This window comes from Podarcis pityusensis (genome assembly GCF_964106645.2).
Source record: "Podarcis pityusensis genome assembly, chromosome: 3".
NCBI classification, from domain to species: Eukaryota; Metazoa; Chordata; class Lepidosauria; order Squamata; family Lacertidae; genus Podarcis; species Podarcis pityusensis.
In genome coordinates, this window is record NC_138026.1 from 101,872,446 (window position 1) to 101,893,489 (window position 21,044).

The 21,044-nt window shown below is 42.5% G+C and overlaps 1 protein-coding gene across 1 annotated transcript in view; it reads left to right on the forward strand.

Moving 5' to 3' along the window:
• The window catches only part of LOC308472945 (ATP-binding cassette sub-family G member 8-like), a 64,122-nt gene extending 44,789 nt beyond the window's left edge, over positions 1-19,333 (forward strand). Inside the window, exons 13-24 of the mRNA XM_080998241.1 lie at positions 3,342-3,452; positions 6,641-6,797; positions 7,192-7,430; positions 8,871-9,003; positions 10,655-10,924; positions 12,562-12,724; positions 12,832-12,927; positions 13,636-13,832; positions 14,031-14,107; positions 15,107-15,374; positions 15,826-15,953; positions 19,034-19,333. Coding sequence (XP_080854367.1) covers positions 3,342-3,452; positions 6,641-6,797; positions 7,192-7,430; positions 8,871-9,003; positions 10,655-10,924; positions 12,562-12,724; positions 12,832-12,927; positions 13,636-13,832; positions 14,031-14,107; positions 15,107-15,374; positions 15,826-15,953; positions 19,034-19,174 — 1,980 coding nt within the window. The 3' untranslated portion in view covers positions 19,175-19,333. The remainder of the gene's footprint in view (positions 1-3,341; positions 3,453-6,640; positions 6,798-7,191; positions 7,431-8,870; positions 9,004-10,654; positions 10,925-12,561; positions 12,725-12,831; positions 12,928-13,635; positions 13,833-14,030; positions 14,108-15,106; positions 15,375-15,825; positions 15,954-19,033) is intronic.
• Positions 19,334-21,044: the final 1,711 nt, after the last annotated feature.

Sequence of the window (21,044 nt, forward strand, 5' to 3'; positions counted from 1 at the left end):
GTAAAGACAGAGGCAAAGTTGGTGTTGAGCAGTTCCGCCTTTTTCTGTCACCCAAGAGCATTTCTCCATCTCCACTCAAGGAACCTAATACTTGCTTGTTTTTTACCTCTTGCTTCACACATAGCCAAACAAACAAAAATTGTTTTTAACTTCTCTTGCAAGCCTGAGCTCATTCTCAGCTTCAGCCTGCCTGACCTTCTCCTTGAAACTGTTGGCTATGTGTCTATACTTTTATTTTGTGATTTCTCCTTTCTTCCATTTCTTATACATGCCACTCTTACATCTCATATCATCTGTAATGTTATGCAGCCATACCAGTTTCTTTTGGTGCCTCCTATTTTGTTTCTTGTTGGAATATTTCACATTTAAGAAACTCCCACCCATCTCTGACTGCCTTTGAGTATTTCTGACCATGGCGTCTCAACCAGTAGTTCCTTTAGCTCTTTGCAATCAGCCTTCTTAAAGTCCAGAATGAATGTCTGACTACACTCAATTTCCCCTTGCCTTTGTATAATGAAACCCTTTGTATCATCTCCTCCCAAGGTTCTCTGTGCTTTCACTATGTTGATCAGTTCTTCCCTTTTGGTGAAGACCAGGTCCAAGAGTAATGAGCCACTTCTTGCTTCTTCTACCTCCTGGGAAATGAATTTGTCAGCAAGGCAATGGAGGATTTTGTTGGGCCTTACATTCTTGGCAGAGTTTAAGTCCAACACATACCAGGGTAGTTGAAATCTCCTATTACTACTATCTCTCTCCTTCTTGAATGTTTGGTAATCTGCTGTATGAGGGCATCATCCAAGTTCTCAGTCTGGCTTAGAAGTCTATAGCAAGAAGGTCATTTCCCCTCTCCTACAATGTATATACTCTCAATCTGCCTTCTATGCTCCAAGTCATGGATCGCTTCACAAATGTACACATCCTTTACATATAATGCTACTCCTCCTCCCTTTCTGTTTGGTCTGTTCCTTTTGAACAGGTTATACCCCTCAATTTCTACATTACATTCATAAGTCTCATCTCACCTGGTTTTAGTAATGCCTGTTAGGCCATATTTATCATCCTTTATTAAGCACCCAAATTGTTCTTTCTTTTTCCCATACTCTGTGCATCAGTATAGAGACAACTGAAAGCATGAGACATTCCTTCATACACTGCTGTCTCTGAAGTGAGACACCTGCCACCACTAGACATCTCTTCCTTTCCTGGGGAGTGGCAGGAATTGTTCTGTGCACTGTGCCTTCCACTGCCATCTTGGTGTGTTCCGAGGTCCGCATCTGCTGTTCTTGTTCTTCTGACCAAGGATCGGTGTCCGAGGTGAGGGCATGGAATTGATTTTGCAGCTCCAGAGACACAGCATGGCTCCTGACAGTCCTGCTTTTTTGTGTAACATTCCTCAGGGGTTCATCTCCTGCATTGGGTGATCTTCCTCCCTCCCTAGGGGCACTCTACCAGCATCTCTCTTCCAGGACAATCCACTCTGGTCTAGTGAGAATTTCCTCATGTTGCCACAAAGTGGTAGAGAGGCCTCACATTGCCGTACCTTCTCTTCCAGCAAGGCAAGCAGTTTGCATTTGTTGTAGGTGAAGTTTTGCACGTTCTCAGACAGGAGGACAAACATGGCACAGGTGTTGCAGGTCACTGCATCTGCTCCCTCGCCATCCATCATGCAAGAAGAAGAGAAGAAGAGTTTGGATTTGATATCCTGCTTTATCAGTACCCTAAGGAGTCTTAAAGCGGCTAACATTCTCCTTTCCCTTCCTGCCCCACAACAAACACTCTGTGAGGTGAGTGGGGCTGAGAGACTTCAGAGAAGTGTGATTAGCCCAAGGTCACCCAGCAGCTGCATGTGGAGGAGCAGGGAAGCGAACCCGGTTCACCAGATTACGAGTCCACCGCTCCTAACCACTACACCACACTGGCTCACGAAACCTGAGTGTCCTGGCATTTTCCAACTGGTGCCATATAATTCAACAACAATTGCACAGGCGCAGTCTCTCCCCCACCAGCTCCTGGGAGCTTTGCCAAGGAGGTAAAGTAACACTTTTATTGGGAACATAATGTACCTTGCAAGCTGCCAAATTTATGAATTTCAGGATTGCTGCAATAGATGCCTCCATTCATGTTTTTAAATCACAAATTAGGAACATAAAGGGTGGGGCCTTCCTTTGCAGGTCATCCGATCCCTGGTTCCCAACAGGTGCTTAGCCGAAAGGAGAAACCTCTGTAGTTTTTCAATGTATAATAAAAAAATATGTTTCTGTAGCAGGTGATAGGCAAACCATAATTATTATCTGATGGACCTTTACCCTTACTATAGCACAGTAGTAAGCACAGTATTTCAGAAGTGGGTGTGGTCCAGGTGTTTTAGGTTACTCTGGGTTACCTTCTTGGAGTGAGCAGGAGATGTTGGAGTGAGAGGAGAAAACACACAATCGGTTGGAAAGGAGGTGAGCAAAAGTTACTGCTGTGGAGAACGAAAGGATGGAAAACTTTCAACGGGAACCTGCCCTGGGGGAAGAGGAGACCGAGAAAGTGAGTGAAATTTAAGGCTGGCACTTGGAGGGGAAGAAGTGTGCATGCACACAAAAGCTTATACCCAGAACAAACTTAGTTGGTCTCTAATGTGCTACCGGACAATTTGTTGATTTTTTTATTTATTTCGACTGCGTCAGACCAACACGGCTGCCTACCTGAACTTGGAGGGGTGGGAGAGTAGAAGTGGTTTTAGCTTTTAAAACAAAAATCTGACTCATAAATGGAATAAAATTCAGAAATACAATGTCGTAAAAACGTCATACTTGAATTGAAAGATTAAAAATTGAATTAGTGAATAGAACAGTGGTGAATGACCTGTAGGATATGTTATTCTTTTAATTTGTTTATTATATTTCTATCCTACAGTTCCTTCCAAAGGAGCCAAACACAGCAAACAACCAGCAATATAACAGTAAAGAGCAATTCCAATACACGAACAGACTAGAAAATATCTCAACTGGGATTGCCAGTTTCATGCTATGCCATTCATGATTTCAATGGTACAACCATAGCTGTGCAGCTTCTTAAGGCACATTGCGAATTTATTGTAAAGAGTGGAAAGCAAATGTATCCTTGAACACACCATGGGTACATATTAAAGAGCCAGAGACAACCATTAATTTGTGGATCATATCCCCCAATGGATCAAAATCCCCAAACACTGATGTAGCTGCTATAACATCTTGGTTTGTTACACAAGACACGGCTTTAGCTGACGAATGTACACTTACTGTCCTTCCCTTCTTTGTTTTTAAAATAATTGGCAGCTTTATGCAAATAACATCTTGGTTATGATTTCTATACAGGTAAATAAGAGATTTCAAGACAGAATTTTTTGCTCGGAAGATGATAACAGCCTCTATTTCACATACAGTGGCAAATCAAATGTTCTAGAGGTCAGAGACCTCAACTACCAGGTAAAGTGGGGAATTTATTTAAATTCATAGAGTAAGGTAGAATGCTTGGTAATCATCTGCTTAAAATATTCGAGCCGAAATTTTAAAAAAGCAATTTACGATTTTTTAAAATCCTAATGAAAGTTCATTAGCATTTTGGTTTGAATTCCCACTATAAACACCTTTTTTTGTACACAGTTTTGACAAATGCACACATTTTTGCAGGCAATTTCCCTAATATAATGCATTTGTTAATGTAATCTTCATTAATATATTTCATTTTTATGCACACTTTCCCCCTAATTTATGCATTTGGTAAATACTGTTGGAGAACTAAAACACACAATTCAGTTAAGTGTGAATTTTGAAGGATAGCTGTTTTTCAGTTCTCGTATTGTTTCAAAAAGTGTGGATTTGATGACTTCACCTTTAAATGTGGACTGAAATGATTTTCAGTATTGCACTTGGGCAAAAAAAATGAGAGGCACAAATACAAGATGGGGGACACCTGGCTTGAGAGCAGTACATGTGAAAAGGATCTAGGAGTCTTGGTTGACCACAAACTTGACATGAGCGAACAGTGTGACGCGGCAGCTAAAAAAGCCAATGCAATTCTGGGCTGCATCAATAGGAGTATAGCATCTAGATCAAGGGAAGTAATAGTGCCACTGTATTCTGCTCTGGTCCGACCTCACCTGGAGTACTGTGTCCAGTTCTGGGCACCACAGTTCAAGAAGGACACTGACAAACTGGAACGTGTCCAGAGGAGGGCAACCAAAATGGTCAAAGGCCTGGAAACGATGCCTTATGAGGAACGGCTAAGGGAGCTGGGCATGTTTAGCCTGGAGAAGAGGAGGTTAAGGGGTGATATGATAGCCATGTTCAAATATATAAAAGGATGTCACACAGAGGAGGGAGAAAGGTTGTTTTCTGCTGCTCCAGAGAAGCGGACACGGAGCAATGGATCCAACTACAAGAAAGAAGATTCCACCTAAACATTAGGAAGAACTTCCTGACAGTAAGAGCTGTTTGACAGTGGAATTTGCTGCCAAGGAGTGTGGTGGAGTCTCCTTCTTTGGAGGTCTTTAAGCAGAGGCTTGACAACCATATGTCAGGAGTGCTCTGATGGTGTTTCCTGCTTGGCAGGGGGTTGGACTCGATGACCCTTGTGGTCTCTTCCAACTCTATGATTCTATGATTCCCCCCCCATCCCTATTTCAGGGTATAAATGGTTCTACTTTGATAGGAAGGGAATGCTGGGTTAATGGGAGATTAAAATGTCAAGGGTAGGGTTTTAATTTTAATGCAAAACTACCAGGCCTGCATGGGACATGGGTGGCACTGTGGGTTAAACCACAGAGCCTAGAACTTGCCAATCAGAATGTCAGCGGTCGAATCCCTATGACGGGGTGAGCTCCCGTTGCTCGGTCCCTGCTCCTGCCAGCCTAGCAGTTCGAAAGCATGTCAAAGTGCAAGTAGATAAATAGGTACCGCTCCGGCGGGAAGGTAAACGGCGTTTCCGTGCGCTTCTCTGATTCGCCAGAAGCGGCTGTACACCAGCTCCCTTGGCCAATAAAGCGAGATGAGCACCGCAACCCCAGAGTCAGTCAGGGGTCCCTTTACTTTTGCCTTTACCAAGCCTGCACTTCCCAAAGAAATATGCAGACCAAACTATGGATCTCCTTCGAAATACACATTTCTCTGAATTTTGTAATGCGGTTCTCCAGCCAAAGAATATGTTACAAAATAATAATGCATAATTTAGTAGAAGCGAACACATTCAAAATTGAATGCATCTAGGAGTATATTTATTACAGGGAAACTGCTTACAAAAATCCCATAACACTATGTTTTTGTGGAGAAATGTGCATGAAAATTCATACAAATTTTCATGAAGGCTTTTATAATTTACATTTTTTAAATGTATGCAGGAATAGGGCAAACCAAATTTAAGACTGGAAAAATAAGAAATGGAAAGAAACTGAAATTGCCAGATTTCTTCATAACCAAGCGTGGTCCGTGATATGTACTCAGTGTATTTCTCTTAGACCTCTTAACAAAGTTGTCAAAGAGAACAACAACTACCAGACTTTCAGAAGACATCTGAAGGCAGCCCTGTTTAGGGAAGCTTTTAATGTTTGATGTATTATAGTATTTTAATATTTTTTGGGAAGCCGCCCAGAGTGGCTGGGGAAGCCCAGCCAGATGGGCAGGGTATAAATAAATTATTATTATTATTATTATTATTATTATTATTATTATTATTAAACAGTCAATATGTGTCTACTCAGAAGTAATCTCCATTGAATTAAATTAAACAGAACTTATTCATCAGTAAATTTGCAGTCAAAGATATTCAGGCTTACAGTAGCTCTAGTAATGTTAAAACATAGGTCCGTTAACTTCAATGGATCTGCTAAGAGTAGAATTTAGTTCAACACAACCTAAAGACTTTTAAATGTGCTTGAATGCATTTCTCCTATGTCTTTTAACAAATTGGTGTTGATTATATATCTTTTAACATATTGGTATTGGTTATGTTCATTACTCATTACATTACAAAGCAGATACTTAACAGATCTGTCTAGGCAGCTTACTGGAGAAAGAAACTGGCCTGATGATTTTAGCAGTCTCTGTTTCTGCAGAATCCAATCTTGAGACCATAAAACTACAGGAGTGGAAAGGACCTTAAAAAACCCTTTTAGCCTAAGCTGAAACACATTACACTACTAAATGAATGGATTGTGTTTTTCAAAAGGCGGGGATTAATATCTGCCAGTGCTCTTGCAAACATGTTGGAAGGTAGAAGCAACTTTATTTCTTAGTAACAATTGTATCGGAAGTAAGTCTTATTGCATTCAATAGAACTTACAGCTAGATAAGAGTCCATCCTTGCTTTTTAATAAAATTAAGGTTAAGCATTTAGCATGATGGATATTTCTGTGGTTGCAGTCCTGAACATTACACCTGAAATTTCACCTGGAAAAGCACTGAGTTGGGATTTGAATTTAGATATTGGTGGATTAAAATACTGTCCAATAGACCTCCACAGCTCTAGACTTGTTAGAAATTACAGTGAATGCCCCCTTATTTTATCTGAAGCATTATTACTCTACTTTTCAGCTGATAAAGCCTTCTAGAGCAATTGACAAATCATCATCAAACGTCAGGCATTTCTACTTAACAAAAACACCATTCATCTTTCATAGGTTAATATGGCCTCACAGATTCCCTGGTATGAGAAACTAGCGGAGCTGAAAATTCCTTGGAAGTGCGGCCTAGAGTCCCATTCCCATGTGGCAGCTATACAAAATATGAGTTTTAAAGTCAAAAGTGGGCGGATGCTGGCTCTCATAGAGAGCTCTGGTAAGAATTAAATCCCTTTTTAATCTGCTCAGTCTCAGCATTTGTTTGCTATATTTTCAAAGACAATAAAACAAGGGTGTCCCTACTATCGAGCAGAGTGAGGCAGCTACCTCAGATGGAGGACAGACAGCCCTTTAAGCTAGCCTGGGGTCTTCAAGTTCAGTGGAGAACACTTCCCATTACCACTGTCAAAGTAAGATTGAGCTGCTGCCAGTCTAACTACCTTCTGTACAAATAATTTAGATTTTAACAGATCAGAAAATGTGGATGAAATCCACATGGCTGGCTGGTTACATCTAGTAAGTCCCCTAGATTCATATATGCTTTGGGGTGAAGAACCTAAAGCAACTGTTCTCCTGTAGCTACTTAACATCTGGACCTGTTATATTTGCAGCTTGCGGAAAGACGTCTTTGTTTGACGTGATTACCTGCAGGGACCACGGAGGCAAAATTACGTCAGGTGAAATCTTGATAAATGGAAAACCCTGCACTCGCCAGCTGGCAAAGAAATGCATTGCCCACGTACGGCGAGACGACAGACTGCTACCCAACCTGACAGTCAGAGAAACACTATTGTTCATTGCAAAATTGCGTCTCCCCAAGATGTTTTCAGATTCACAAAGAGAAAAAAGGGTAATTAGAATGAAAATTAAGTTGTCAAGAATGTATTTAATAACATTAGCTAAGTGGCTGTATGAGTTGTTTGGATAAAGAAAAGCTAATCTGAATGTGATTATTCATCTTCTTTTATTCAATCAGTGATAGAGCATGTTTTACCTAATATCTCCTCTTTGTGGATGGCTTGCAATTTTACTTTGTTTTGTGCTCTTTGATGGAAAAATATGAATTGGCACATTGTCATGCCAAGTGCTTGTCTAACTCTGGAGAGGCATAGATGGGGAAAGAAATGCCTTGATAGAAAAGTCGATTCTTTAAAATGCAAATGGCTACTGACTGTGTGGGGTAGAGGGCAGGATCGGCCCTAGCAATGTTGGTGCCTGAGGCAAAAACTCCAAGGTTGCTTCCACACTACAGTCCTTCAGCGCCGCAGAGTCATTGCTTCTCAATTACCTGGAAACAAAGGGCAAAATACAACGTAGTGCCAAGGTGAACTCTCTGTTAGTGCAAGGATTTCTCCTCGTGCAACATAGCATTCTTCTTCTGTGCCCCCCAATCTGTTCTGAAGTTCCCTCCAACCTTCCCCAGAAGATTTGGGGACTCTGCAGGACACATACAGGAGAGCAGGGAGGAAATCCCATTGCACCCTTGTGCTAGTGCAACTAATCAGTCCAATACAGCCCCAAATTACAAGCAGAAGGAAAGCCCTGCTGGACTAAAGGCCCGTCTAGTTCAGCTTCCTGTTTCCCAGAGTGGTCAAGCAGATCCTTCTGAGAACTCTGTAAGCAGGACATGATGGAGATAATATTCAGGAGGCATCTTTCCAAAATTAAAGCGGTGTTTCTGCACAGAACTTTATATAAGCCAGAAGCAGCTCACTAGGTGGTAGCTAGCTACTACGCTAGCTTCCCAGGAGGTGGGTCGTTCTTGCTTACTGGGAGGGAGAGGCAAGGCAGTGGAAAGGTCAGCGCAGTGCAAACACACTGGTAGGAATACTGTATTTAGTTATCACGGTGCATTTGCACTGTGTCAACCACCGTACCCTTCCTTGGCAAGCCACTCCTGAGTATAGCATTGTATTCTACAGCCAGGGCTTTTTTTCAGCTGGAACTCAGTTCCAGCACCTCTCAGGTGGGCACTGTTACCATTATAAAAGAACAGGGAGGCATTCATAGTGAGTTCCAGCACCACTTTTCCTAGAAAAATAGCACTATGTACAGCAATGCCCTTTCCATAGCCAAGATCCTTCTATAACAGGCATCCCCAAACTCGGCCCTCCAGATGTTTTGGGACTACAATTCCCATCGTCCCTGACCCTGTTAGCTAGGGATGGTGGGAGTTGTAGTCCCAAAACATCTGGAGGGCCAAGTTTGAGGGTGCCTGTTCTATGATGTTTATTTGCAAATGGCATTCCACAGTACTGCTATGAACACTGTCCTCTCATTAATTCTTCAGGTAGAAGACGTTATAGCAGAACTGAGATTGCGGCAATGTGCGAACACAATTGTAGGGAACGAATACATCCGTGGTGTTTCTGGCGGGGAGAGAAGACGAGTGAGCATTGGGGTCCAACTGTTATGGAATCCTGGTAAGAACATCCAAAAGCATCTCTGCTGTGCTTCCTTCCCAGGGCTGTGGTTTGGGTGCTGAATAAAGGAGGGTGCTGACATAGCCATGGGTGAATATGGGTGGCTACCTGCCCCACAATGTTCTCTTTTAACTTTCAAGTGTATTACTCACATAAGGAACTGGTTGTCTGTAGCATCTGGCCACATGGTGAAGTACATTTTACCATGTCTTTGTTACTCTGCATTTTCAGATACCTGCAGGGGCAAGGGAAATATGAGTAGCTCTACAAATGGTCCTTGATTTTCAGATGGGCACATCACAAAGTTGTTGGTGGCCAGAAATACCTGTGTTTTATCCAGGCAACTGAAATGAGTGTATGTGTTTAATTTCCAGTGGGGTGAGGGTCTAGGCAGTGGTGGAGCTTCATGCTCCAGCACTGGGGGGCAGAGAGCAGGTGGGGGTGGGGCTGGTGCACGTTCCAGGGATGTGGCACGCTGCCTGCGGGGACGGCAGCAATGGCACCCCATTAGGATCTCACTGCTGGGGGCAGTGCGCTCCCCCCGCACTCCTCCGCCAGTTGGCCTAGGAGGTATGCGCCGATGCCCTGGCTGAATGTGGGATCAGGGTGCATAGCACCACAAGAAAAAGATGCTTTACAGACATGACCATTTTCTTAGGTTTAAATTATGTTTGCGCAGAAGAGAGCAAGCTTCCCTCTTCAAACCTTTGTCCCAACACAAGAGGGGTGGGGCAAGTGAGGATGTGATGACAGCAAGCAGGGCCCCCATTCTGCCCCCTCTCTGGGCTGTAATCTCATGTCGGTAGAGCATGAGACTCTTGATCTCAGGGTTGTGGGTTTGAGACCCACGTTGGGCAAAAGATTCTTGCATTGCAGGGCGTTGGACTACATAGGATCCCTTCCAACTCTACTATTCTATGGTTCTAAAGGATAAATGGATCCCTGACCGTTAGGTCCAGTTGCGGACGACTCTGGGATTGCAGCGCTCATCTCGCTTTACTGACTGAGGGAGCCGGTGTACAGCTTCTGGGTCATGTGGCCAGCATGACTAAACCGCTTCTGGCACAACAGAACACCGACACCAGAGCAGTGCATGGAAACGCCGTTTACTTTCCCGCTGGAGTGATTCCTTATTTATATACTTGCACTTTGACATGCTTTCGAACTGCTAGGTTGGCAGGAGCAGGGACCGAGCAACGGGAGTTCACCCCGTCACGGAGATTCGAACTGCTGACCTTCTGATTGGCAAGGCCTAGGCTCTGTGGTTTAGACCACAGTGCCGCCTGCATCCCTATGAATGCCTAAATATTGTGTGTGTTGTATAATAATCTTTTGCTTTCCAGATGTTGTTGGACTACAACTCCCATTGGCTCCCATCAGCTCCAGCCAGGATGACCAATGATCAGGGATGATGGGAATTGTCGTCCAGCAACCTCAGGAGGGCAAACAGTTGACAAAACTTCTGTTTTTCCTCATTAACACATTAATTCATTCCTCATTAATTTGTCTCTGAAAGATAATCTGCCAGGATAAACTGCTGAAATAGGCCACCAAGCTATGTAAGAACATATTTAGGATGAAGGTGAAAGCTACCAACCTAATCAGATACATACAGAATTCACTGCAATTAACTTTCCTTCCTCTTTGGCAGGAATCTTGATACTCAGTGATCCCACAGCTGGGCTGGACAGCTTTACTGCCCACAACCTAGTAATACTGCTGTCTAGGCTAGCAAGAGGAAATAGATTAGTTCTTCTGTCAGTTCACCAGCCAAGATCGGATATCTTCCAGCTTTTTGATTTGGTTCTCTTGATGACATCTGGACTCACAGTCTACTCTGGTGCCGCCCAAGACATGGTCCAATACTTCACACAAATGGGATATCCTTGTCCAACATACAGCAATCCTGCAGATTTCTACGGTTGGTATAATAAGTGCTTCTGGGAGAGTTATGATTTGTTTAAACTGAAGGTTTGCAGATAGCCAGTGATGATCAGATTATGTTGTCTGATTACGAGCTAATGACTAGAAAACTCTCCCCTCTACCTTTGGAAGTGGCAATGGGAAAGGCAGAAAAACAACACCAAGGTTTGATTTGGGGGAAGCCCTAGTGCCAGCAATAGGCCAGATCGGGTACTGGCCAAGGAGCCCAGACGTTTAGAAAGGCCCATCACTGTCCCAAAGCAAGATGCTTTTCAGTGGCAGCCGGCTGTACCATTTGAATGGGAGCCAAGCTAAGTTCTCATCTACTGTGTTCATCTGCCATTTTAAGTTACCCTCCCCCACAAACAAAACCCACCTCTACAACTTGTTTTCCAATATCTATAATCCAGGTAGACCTATAGACTTATAGTTCCCCTGTGCCACCACAAGCAGGATTTGGCCTGCCCTGGTTGGGGGGTGGGGCTGGGAAGGTGGAGGCTCATAGCTGGCATCATACAAAGGACCCCCTGAAGTTTGACACCAGACCAGTTTGGAAGACAGAGACAGATAGAGACAGAAGGACAAGTTGGTTGAAAGGGATGCAGTTATGCAATGCAGCAACCACTCTCTTAGAGCAGGCCTAGGCAAACTCCAGCCCTCCAGATGTTTGGGACTACAATTACCATCATTCCTAGCTAACAGGACCAGTTGTCAGGGATGGTGGGAATTGTATTCCCAAACATCTGGAGGGCTGGAGTTTGCTTATGCCTGTTTTAGAGAAGGGTTAACAGTGGTGCTCTAGCCCCAATAATCTGCTTGTTTAGTTATAGAGAAAACAAACACCACATGTTAAAGAAGGATTAGAGTAAACTACTAGTAGACCACATAGTGCCTTGAAGAAGTTGTGGATTACAATCCCCATCATCCCTACTTGTCATATATTGGCTGAGGCTGATGGGTGCTGTAGTCTATAGCATCTGCTAATGAACTACATTGGCTACCACTGGGTTAAACATTACCAAAAATTTCATGATGGCCTCTTCAAGGGTGGAACAGACTGCAAGAGAAGCTGGCAGCCTCTCCTTTGTCAGAGTTTACTAAAAGACAAACAATAAGTTTTTTAAATACATTATTAGTAGTAGGAGAGCAGCTGGGGAGGCTGTTAGACCCTTGGATGACAAGGCAATCTAATGTATGCTAAAGGAGGACAAGGAGATTGTAGAGAAGCTGGATAAATTATTTGCATCAGTCTCCACAGCAGAAGGGAGTAAGCTTCCGAATACCAGGTGTTGGAAATCACAGGAGCAGAGAAAGCTCTTGAGCTCAGGTCCCATTTGCAGGCTTCCCATATACATCTGGGTGGCAACTGTGAGAACAGGATTTGATGGACCACTGGCTTGATCCAGCAGGATCTTAGTGTTTCTGGATGGTCACCTATCAGGGATGCCGTTATCTGTGGGCACTTCATTAGACGCGTGAAGTGCAATCCTAAATTGACAGGCAGGGAATTTAAACAGAATTGGAAGATAGGATTCAATTACCTCTGAAAAGATAAACATAAATTCAGATACGAAGCTGAAAATGCCGAACAGCATGTGTGGGTTATATGATCTTACTCAGGATCCTGTCTTACAGTTGATTTGATTAGCATCGAGAGGCAGAGTGAAGAAAAGGAGATGGAAAGCAAGCAAAGGGCTCGCTCACTTGCTGCCATGTTTCATGAAAACATTAAAAACGTGGATGACTGCTTATGGAAAAGCAAACCAAGAGACAACATGGTCACTGTTTCTGCACAGAGGTAAAAACAAGAGCCGTAAAGAGCTTTGATGGCAGTATAACAAGGCAGTATATAAAGAAATTGGTTTCAGAATAAACCCATCTCCCGTTTCTGTCCATTTTTGACAGCTCTACTACGTTCATTTTGGAGGAGAAAATTACTGTGAACTCTCATTCGGCCGATCAGTTGCCTGGATGGTTACAGCAGTTCACTGTTTTGCTAAGGTAATGTTGTTTCAAGCCCTGGTAAGATTGCAAATATCAGACTGGATTATTATTATTATTATCATTATTAATTCAATTTATACACTGCCCTATACCCGGAGGTCTCAGGGCAGTTCACAACAAGACCACAACATATAAAATCAAACCAAAAGCAATAACCCAATAACCTCCAAAAAAGCCACATTCTAAAAGGGTGTTGGATGTCAATAAGATCAACCAAAGGCTGGTTAAAAAGGAACACTTTTGCCTGGCGCCTAAAGGTGTATAATGAAGGCACCAGGCGAACTTCCCTGGGGAGAGCATTCCATAGACAGGGAGCCACTGCAGAGAAGGCCCTTTCTAGTTGGTATGCCTATTTAATTCCTGGACTACATCTGTATCAGACATGACTATCTAACATGGTTAATGTACACTTCCTCTAAGATTGATGGCATTGTTAGTTATGGATATGGATGAATGGTCCTCACTTTGTGTCCTAGGGCCAAGATCATAGGGATCTGGTTCGTTGCAGCAGCTAGAAATACAGGTAGAATCTAATTAGGTCCAAAAGCACAAACTTAACCTATTAACCATGCTGTCAGACAGCAGAGGCCTCCCCAAGGCATCTAAGGTGGGCATCATTCATTGTGGTAGCCATAGATACGTTCTCCATCCTGAAGTAAGGAGATAATTTAGGCTCAGAGTTGATAATGTTATTTCTTTTTGTAGCCGCCAGATCTCCAATGATTTCCGAGATCTCTCAGCATTGCTGATCCGTGGATTTGAGGCTCTTTTAATGTCATTGTTAATGGGATTCCTATATTATGGTCATGAGAAAAATCTGTCTATTCCGGATGTATCGGCACTTCTGTTTATGCTAGGAGCTCTGATCCCTTATCTTGTGGTTGTTGAAACTGTAACAAAATGTAAGTTTTACAGCGTTAAGAGTTTTAGAAGGTTTTTTTTTTAAGGTTTTAATTTTTTTAAAAAAAGACGTTTGAAAAAGAAGTTTTTAAGAGGTTTTAAAAATTCAGAAAGCAATAGCAATGTTAATAAATAAATAAAAATGGCAGCCTGCCATTCTAACAAGAAACACAATGGTTTATTTCTGCTTTCTGCTATAGGCCATTCTGAAAAAGCTGTACTGTATCAGGATTTTGAGGATGGGCTGTATCCTGTTAGCCCATATTTCTCCGCCAAGGTAATTGGCTTCCGTTGTAGCAAGATGGCTTCCAATCCCCTCTGATCTCTTGGAAATGCTTCTGGGACATAGGGAGCCATGGACCACCATTTGAGAAGCACTGAACTATTAACTCTAGGAAAGATGATGATTAATTGTAGAATGAAAGCCAGTAATGGGTTGATGTTGTGCTGTAAGGACAGTGTTCTGTTCTGTTTTGTTTTGTTTTGTTAATGTTTTGTTAGTGTCCCAAAGAAGAGTCCCAAAATGCAAGCAGCTGTGCTGATCCATATAACTAAATACATAAATGCAACCCCCTCCTGCCCTCACCGCTTGAAAGAGCAGCAGTATGTAGGATAATACTCAATTAATTAGGATCAGGTGACAGTCACAGAAAAAGGTGCATATAGAATCAATTCACATTGTAAAACACCTTGAGCTTTAACAAATGATCTTTAGCCAGCTGAAATGCAGCTTTTAAACAGTCTTGCAATATATGTGTTACCAGTGCTATTTTTCTAGAAAAAGAGGTGCCAGAACTCACCATGAACACCTCCCTTGTTCTCTTATAATGGCAATGGCGCCTACCTGAGAGGTGTTCCGGCAAGTTCTGGCTGAAAAAAGCCCTGTGTGTTACCTTTAAAGGTGCAAGCAGGAACCTCAGCAAATAAAAGAAGTATCTAGCCCTTGCTTAATTTCCCCCCTCTGTCTCTAATTTCTCCTTTGCTAATCTGTTCCAAACAAAAAGAAACAACAGAAGTCTCTTGACCAGCTTCATACACTTGCCACATGGAAAATCCACCCATTATCCTGGCACTACCCTGGCAGATGATGGCAATGCTCCTGATCTGAAAAAAGTAAAATGCCAGGACCTCTCTTCCACTGTCCCATCAAAATCCAGCATTAGAAAGTTAGAGAAACAATATCCCATTTATGTCACAAATTTTTTTTTGGCCTCAGATATGGAATAAATTGGTGGGGGTTCCCCTCAAGGTCAGTGATGTTTCCTTTCTCAAACAGGTTTTAGGAGAACTTCCAGAACAGTTCTTCCTAATGATAGTTTATGGGGTTCCTACCTACTGGCTAGCAAACCTCCGTCCGGAACTGGAATGTTTCTTCCTTATGCTGCTGCTTCTTATGCTAGTCACTTTCTGCGCTCGGACCATGGCGATGTGGATGTCTGCAATGCTGCCAACATTTCATATCTCGGCCTTCGTTGCCAATATTCTGTACACAATGTTTCTGATGAGCGGAGGCTTCTTCATAAGCTTGGAAAACATGTGGACAGGTAAGCTGGAAACACCAGGCAGCCGACAAGCAGAAAGCTACATTAACAGAAGCAGAGGAAGCAATGGAATGCCATATTTCACGGGTGGAAAACCATTTAAGCATTTATACGATTTTCCGTAGATATCTGAAGGCAGGCCTGTATCAGGAAGCTTTCTGGTGTTCCATTATCTTTTATATTCTGTTGGCAGCCACCCAGAGTGACCGGGGCAAAAGATGGATGGGGTATAAGTAATAAATTAATATTTATCTCTTCTGGACAACTTTCTGGGGGTCACATGCTAGCATACCCATCAACTGCAACAGAAAAAACGGGACATCCTGTTTTTTCTGCGAGAGCACGGCAGCCATTTTGGGCACCATGCTCTTGTGCAATTTCGGGCAAAGATCTTGTTTCTTTGGGTCCACGATCTGTGTTGAATTAGGCTCCCTTTGCTTCCCTCTTTTTCCAGTTCCAACTTGGATTTCCAAAGTATCTTTCGTCAGGTGGAGTTTTGAAGGAGTAATGCAAGTTCAATTTAGAGGACGCACTTACCCAATGACTTTTGGCAATATCAGCTATCCAGTTCCTGGAAAACTAGTAAGTCACTTCTTTCTAGGTAACATTTCTCATGAATATAGCTATTCAAATATTGTGCACATGTGTTAACCACAATTTTGGGTTAGTGTTACACACACACACCCCAACCCGCAACTTACATGCATTTACCTTGTGCACATTCAGCTTCATGCATGTTGCAAAAAAGAAAAAAATAAATTTAAAGGGGTGGAAAGGGTACGCAGTTCCAGGAAAAATGACTTTGGCAATCCCACCTGCCATTGAACTCAATGGGTTCTGACTATATGGTAAGTCTGCTACTTGCACAAGGGTTCAGTTCTGGGAACTGTGCCCCAAAGCAAAAACACATAAAGCCAGGAGGGCCCCCTAAAAAAACCAAACTGCTCCTCTCATTCTCAGACCACCTCCATTTGCTCAGATCACCTTCCCCTTGCTGTCAGACCACTTTGCTTGCTCTCCATGCTCTCGTCAGTCCCTATCTCACTCTCCAACTCTCTGACAGCGCCCAGATACTCTCCCAGGGTGAGTGCAATGGCTGATGGGATTGCCAACTGTTGTTTCCCACCCTTCTGCCACCGTCTGACCTTTTTTCCCCACTGCGTATTTTGATTTCCCTCACATTTTTCCAGGTTATTTATTTATTTATTGCCCACGTAAGGTTGCGATCACATAAGAAAAATGAGCATAAGTTGCAGGCTTACTGTACACGATTTTGGCTTTAGGTCTGACCCCTGGAACGTAACCCCTGTGCAGGTTGCAGACTTAGGTACACAGACACACACAGAGTACTCTGGATTTGTACCTTTTATATTTATTTTATTTTGTTGTTTAGTCATTTAGTCGTGACTCCATGGACCAGATTTTTATTGATTTACCAATATCGTTCCAATAGCAGCCTCATTATAACAATACCGATTTTATCCAATTAATACAATTATTAATGCCGATTGTTTTATTGATTTTAAACTATGAAACACCGAGAGGCCTCTGTCGATAAGCCAGTATAGAATTGCCTAATGAAAGGCAATTAGTCTTACTGAGCACTAGGGGACTCTCATCTTTCTGCAACACCCTGCAATTCTAAACAGAAGTCCCCCTGATTATAGCTTGGTGGCAAGAATGCAGTTCTAAAGGAGCTCCACTCCGTGGCCATTCAAGAGGACTGCAAAGCAACTGCCTCTCAGCACCGATCAGCTGCTAGACACTGACAGTGTTTCCCCAAAGGAGCTGGCTCTGGTTGCTGAGAAGAAGCCCCTTCGAGGTCCGTTTCTTCTCCCTCTCAGCATCCAACCCATAGCGCTTTTGAAAATGTGCTGCCAGCACCCACCAGCTGATTGGCTCTGGTCGTGCCCCTTTGAAGATGCACACGCTCACTGACCATCATCTGATCGGTGCTGAGAACAGTCAATTCAGCTGCACAGGAGTTTTGCAGGAGGGGATTTTTTTGGGGGGTGGTGGAAGGTCATGGCACCTCCCCTCAATTCACAATATGTACAGTGGTACCTCGGTTTTCAAACGTCTCCATTGACAAACATTTTGGTTTTCAAATGCCGTAAACCTGGAAGTAAATGCTTCGGTTTTTGAACAAACCTCGGAAGTCGAACATGTTTCACTGCTTCTGCTGAGTGTAAGATCCTAAGGCCTAGCTTTCGGCTGTTGAGTTTTCGGTTTTCGAACGTTTCAGAACTCAAACCGAGGTAGTACTGTATATGTATATGTATATATGTATGTATGTGTGTGTATAAATATGTACACACACACATATTCCAAATAAAATTCCAATACCCCTGTACATATTTTTAAAAAGATTTTTCTTTCAGATTATCCCATCCCATTTTCCATGATGCCCCCCCACTTGCTGTGCCCTGTCTTCCCTCTTTTATAACATAATCATGGCACAATAGTCTGATTCTTTCTGTTGCTCCTAGTTCAAATCCTCCTTACTGATTCTTCAAGCTATAATATTTCTTTAAATGATTTGATAAAGGCTTCCATTCTTCAACAAAACAATCATCACTAAGATCTCTTATTTTAGCTGTTAACTTTGCTGATTCAACATAGTCCATCAATTTGGTTATCCATTCTTCTTTGGTGGGAACTTCTTCATCTTTCCATTTCTGAGTGTAAAGAATACAATATATATTCCTAGCAAGCCCCATTCACACAACCAAGACTCTTCAGTCATGGCTGGCAGCTGGAGTGGCGGTAACTTTCAACTTGGAGCCTCTAGCTATTTTTCTTTAACCTCCTGTGCCTGCTTGTGTTTTGTTGTGGCTACAATTGTCAAACGAGGGATGATGGGGAAAATTTGGAGGGATGGTGGTTTTGTTAAAGAAGCAATAATTCCCTTCTACACACCTCAGCTGTGAATTTGCTGGAAAACAGTGTTTAGAAATTGCACTGCACCACCTCTCAAATGATGCTCATGCACTCATCAAGAGAGTTGTCACAGTTCTTGCAGTGACAGACAGTCGTAACTGAAGAGCCTCTTATCTGAACTTTATAGATAGCTTCCGCAAACCGTGGACACAAAGAGAAACAAGAGCAATGTCAAAAGGAGAATGGGTTTGCTTCTTTCCTGGAATGTATATGGAAGAAATTTTAAAACAGGATGGGGCAGCATTTAATTCAGTAGTTACTGGGGCCTATTGAGACTGGTAGGGCGTAAGGCAGGAGGCCAACAGTGGATGGCGCCAGAGCAAAGGTAACTAATTCTACTTTTCGCCACATCCTCCTCCCTGCTGAGTTCTACAAGTACCAAAGAGCAAAGGTGTTTATACCAACTCAGACCATTGATCCATCTAGCTCAGTATTGTCTATGCTGCCTCATAGAAGCTCTCCAAGATTTTTGACCGGGGACAAATCTGGAGACTGGACCTGAGATCTTCTATATGCAAAACAGATGCTCTACCACTGAGCTGTAATACAGACATACTCCTCTCAGAACAAATAATGGTTTCATCTTCAGAGCTACTGTTTTACTCGCATGCACATTTAGACATTTAATTAATTGATTGAAACTCACTTATGAGTAAACAATTACAATTTACTTAACTGGAATTCAAACTGATTGATTTAATCGGAATTTGATTGACTTACAGGTACTCCAGTCACTGGATATAGACTTCCAGCCCCACTACGCAATTTACCTCATCTTGGTCAGTATTTCCACCACCTTCTTGGTTTTATACTACTTATCTCTCCGGTTCATCAAGCAGAAATCAAACCAGGACTGGCAATAATAACATGACATCATTGATCACGGTGGCAGGAGTCAAAGCAGAAGAGAGAGCATTCACACGGGTCCATATTAAATGCCAGATCGAACTCTTGCAATAAAGGCAACACTTAAAATGGTCCACAAACACTTGTTTGTGTTTATTAAAATGCTGCAAAGATTATTATTTTTGCCTTAATTGGTCTCAGCAGTGCAGTGATTTGGATAAGCCACCAGATGGCAGCAAAATACAACGGGTTAAAATGCTGAATTTATGTCCCTGCCACATTCTTCTTGTAGCAGGGGGTGAAGGAAGCCAGTTGTTGAGTCAAGTCTTCAGGACTAGATGACATAGATAGTTGTGTCACTGGTAAGATCTGTGTGATTTACATATAGAAGCATTTTTTCAGAGAATGGGGTGCTATTCTAAATGGTTCTCAATAAGTCACAAAGAAATACATCTCTTACCTTTAAACTCTGACACCTCCAGATACTAGACAACGGCTCCCATCCTTCCATGATGCCTTCAGGCTGATGTGCGTTGGAATCAAGCTCTGGAGGCTTAGAGGCGTAGTCACATTTGCCCTGTATAAATCAACTGTGTCAAAGGATGCCAATATAAGATCTAATCAATAATCCTTATTTGTATTTCTTTTGGATAACATGGAGAATTGAGCAGACCCTTTCTAGGAAGAGTTACAGGGCAACCAAGAATGCTATGTTACGTAGCAAATTATTTTTTATTTGAAGATAACCTCAGGGTGTAAACTGAATTTCTGTTGCCCTTTGGAACCCAACTTTTTTGTTGTTTTTAATGCAGGCTTTGCCAATCTATCGTTTTAATATAGCTTTCAGCAACCTGGTGCCCTCGAGGTGTTTTGTGCTGGCTGGAGCTGATGGGCAGCCCAAAATGTTTCAGGGCACCATATTGCAAAGCCTGGTTTAATGTATTTACGATATAATTATTTTGAGCAATTCACAGCACAGTCGGAGACATGTCTACTCAGAAGTAAGTCCCACTGAGTTCAGTGGGGCTTACTCCTAGGTAAGTGGGTACAGGATTGCATCCTTAGTAAGGGATGGGATATCATGCAATAAAAAAGGATTCTCCTCAACCCCCTCTCCGCCCACCATCAAGAAGTACTTTACCACAGTGTTTTTCTATTAGACCATCACTCAAATTCTGCTGGAAAACTCGGAGCAGACTGGATAAGCCTTAACCTTACATTAAAGTCATGCTTTAACCTAAAACTTTTCAAAAGTACATCACCAGGTGCTATAGGAGAAACTGGGACATGCCCCATATATTGACTTTTTTTTTTAAAAGCAACTCAGCCCTTACAACTGATATGTCTTTTTAGAAAGCATTGATATATTATGTTGTTTGCTTATTGTTAACGCACACAAATATCACATTGTTGACAACACAGAAAGCCCATTGTTAAAAATAATTGTAGTCTATTCTGTTTTTGAAAAGATCCAGAAACAAGCAATATTCTCTGCTGTAAGTTTTTTTTTTAAAAAATATAAAAACATTACATTTCGGTTCTGTGGTCGTGGTGCTAAGGATAATCCGCAGCACCAGAAAATCACCTGGGTCCCTATGCAGCAAGATGGATGTGCTCAGGGAGAAAGGATCTCAGCCACAGGGCAGATGCAGGTGCACATCTGGACCGGGGTGCTGATCCAAGTGCCATCTTGATGGCTGGATGCACCACTTGATTCAGATAAGAGATTGGGGGTAGTGGAAGGGACTGTCCATTTGGTTCCCTAATAATAGAATTCATAGCACAAAATAATATTTAGAAAAGGGTTGGTTTAAACAAATTCCTGACATTTATATTTGCTAAGGTCCAATCCCAAATCTTGTGTCAGTGCATGCGTGTTTAGAACCA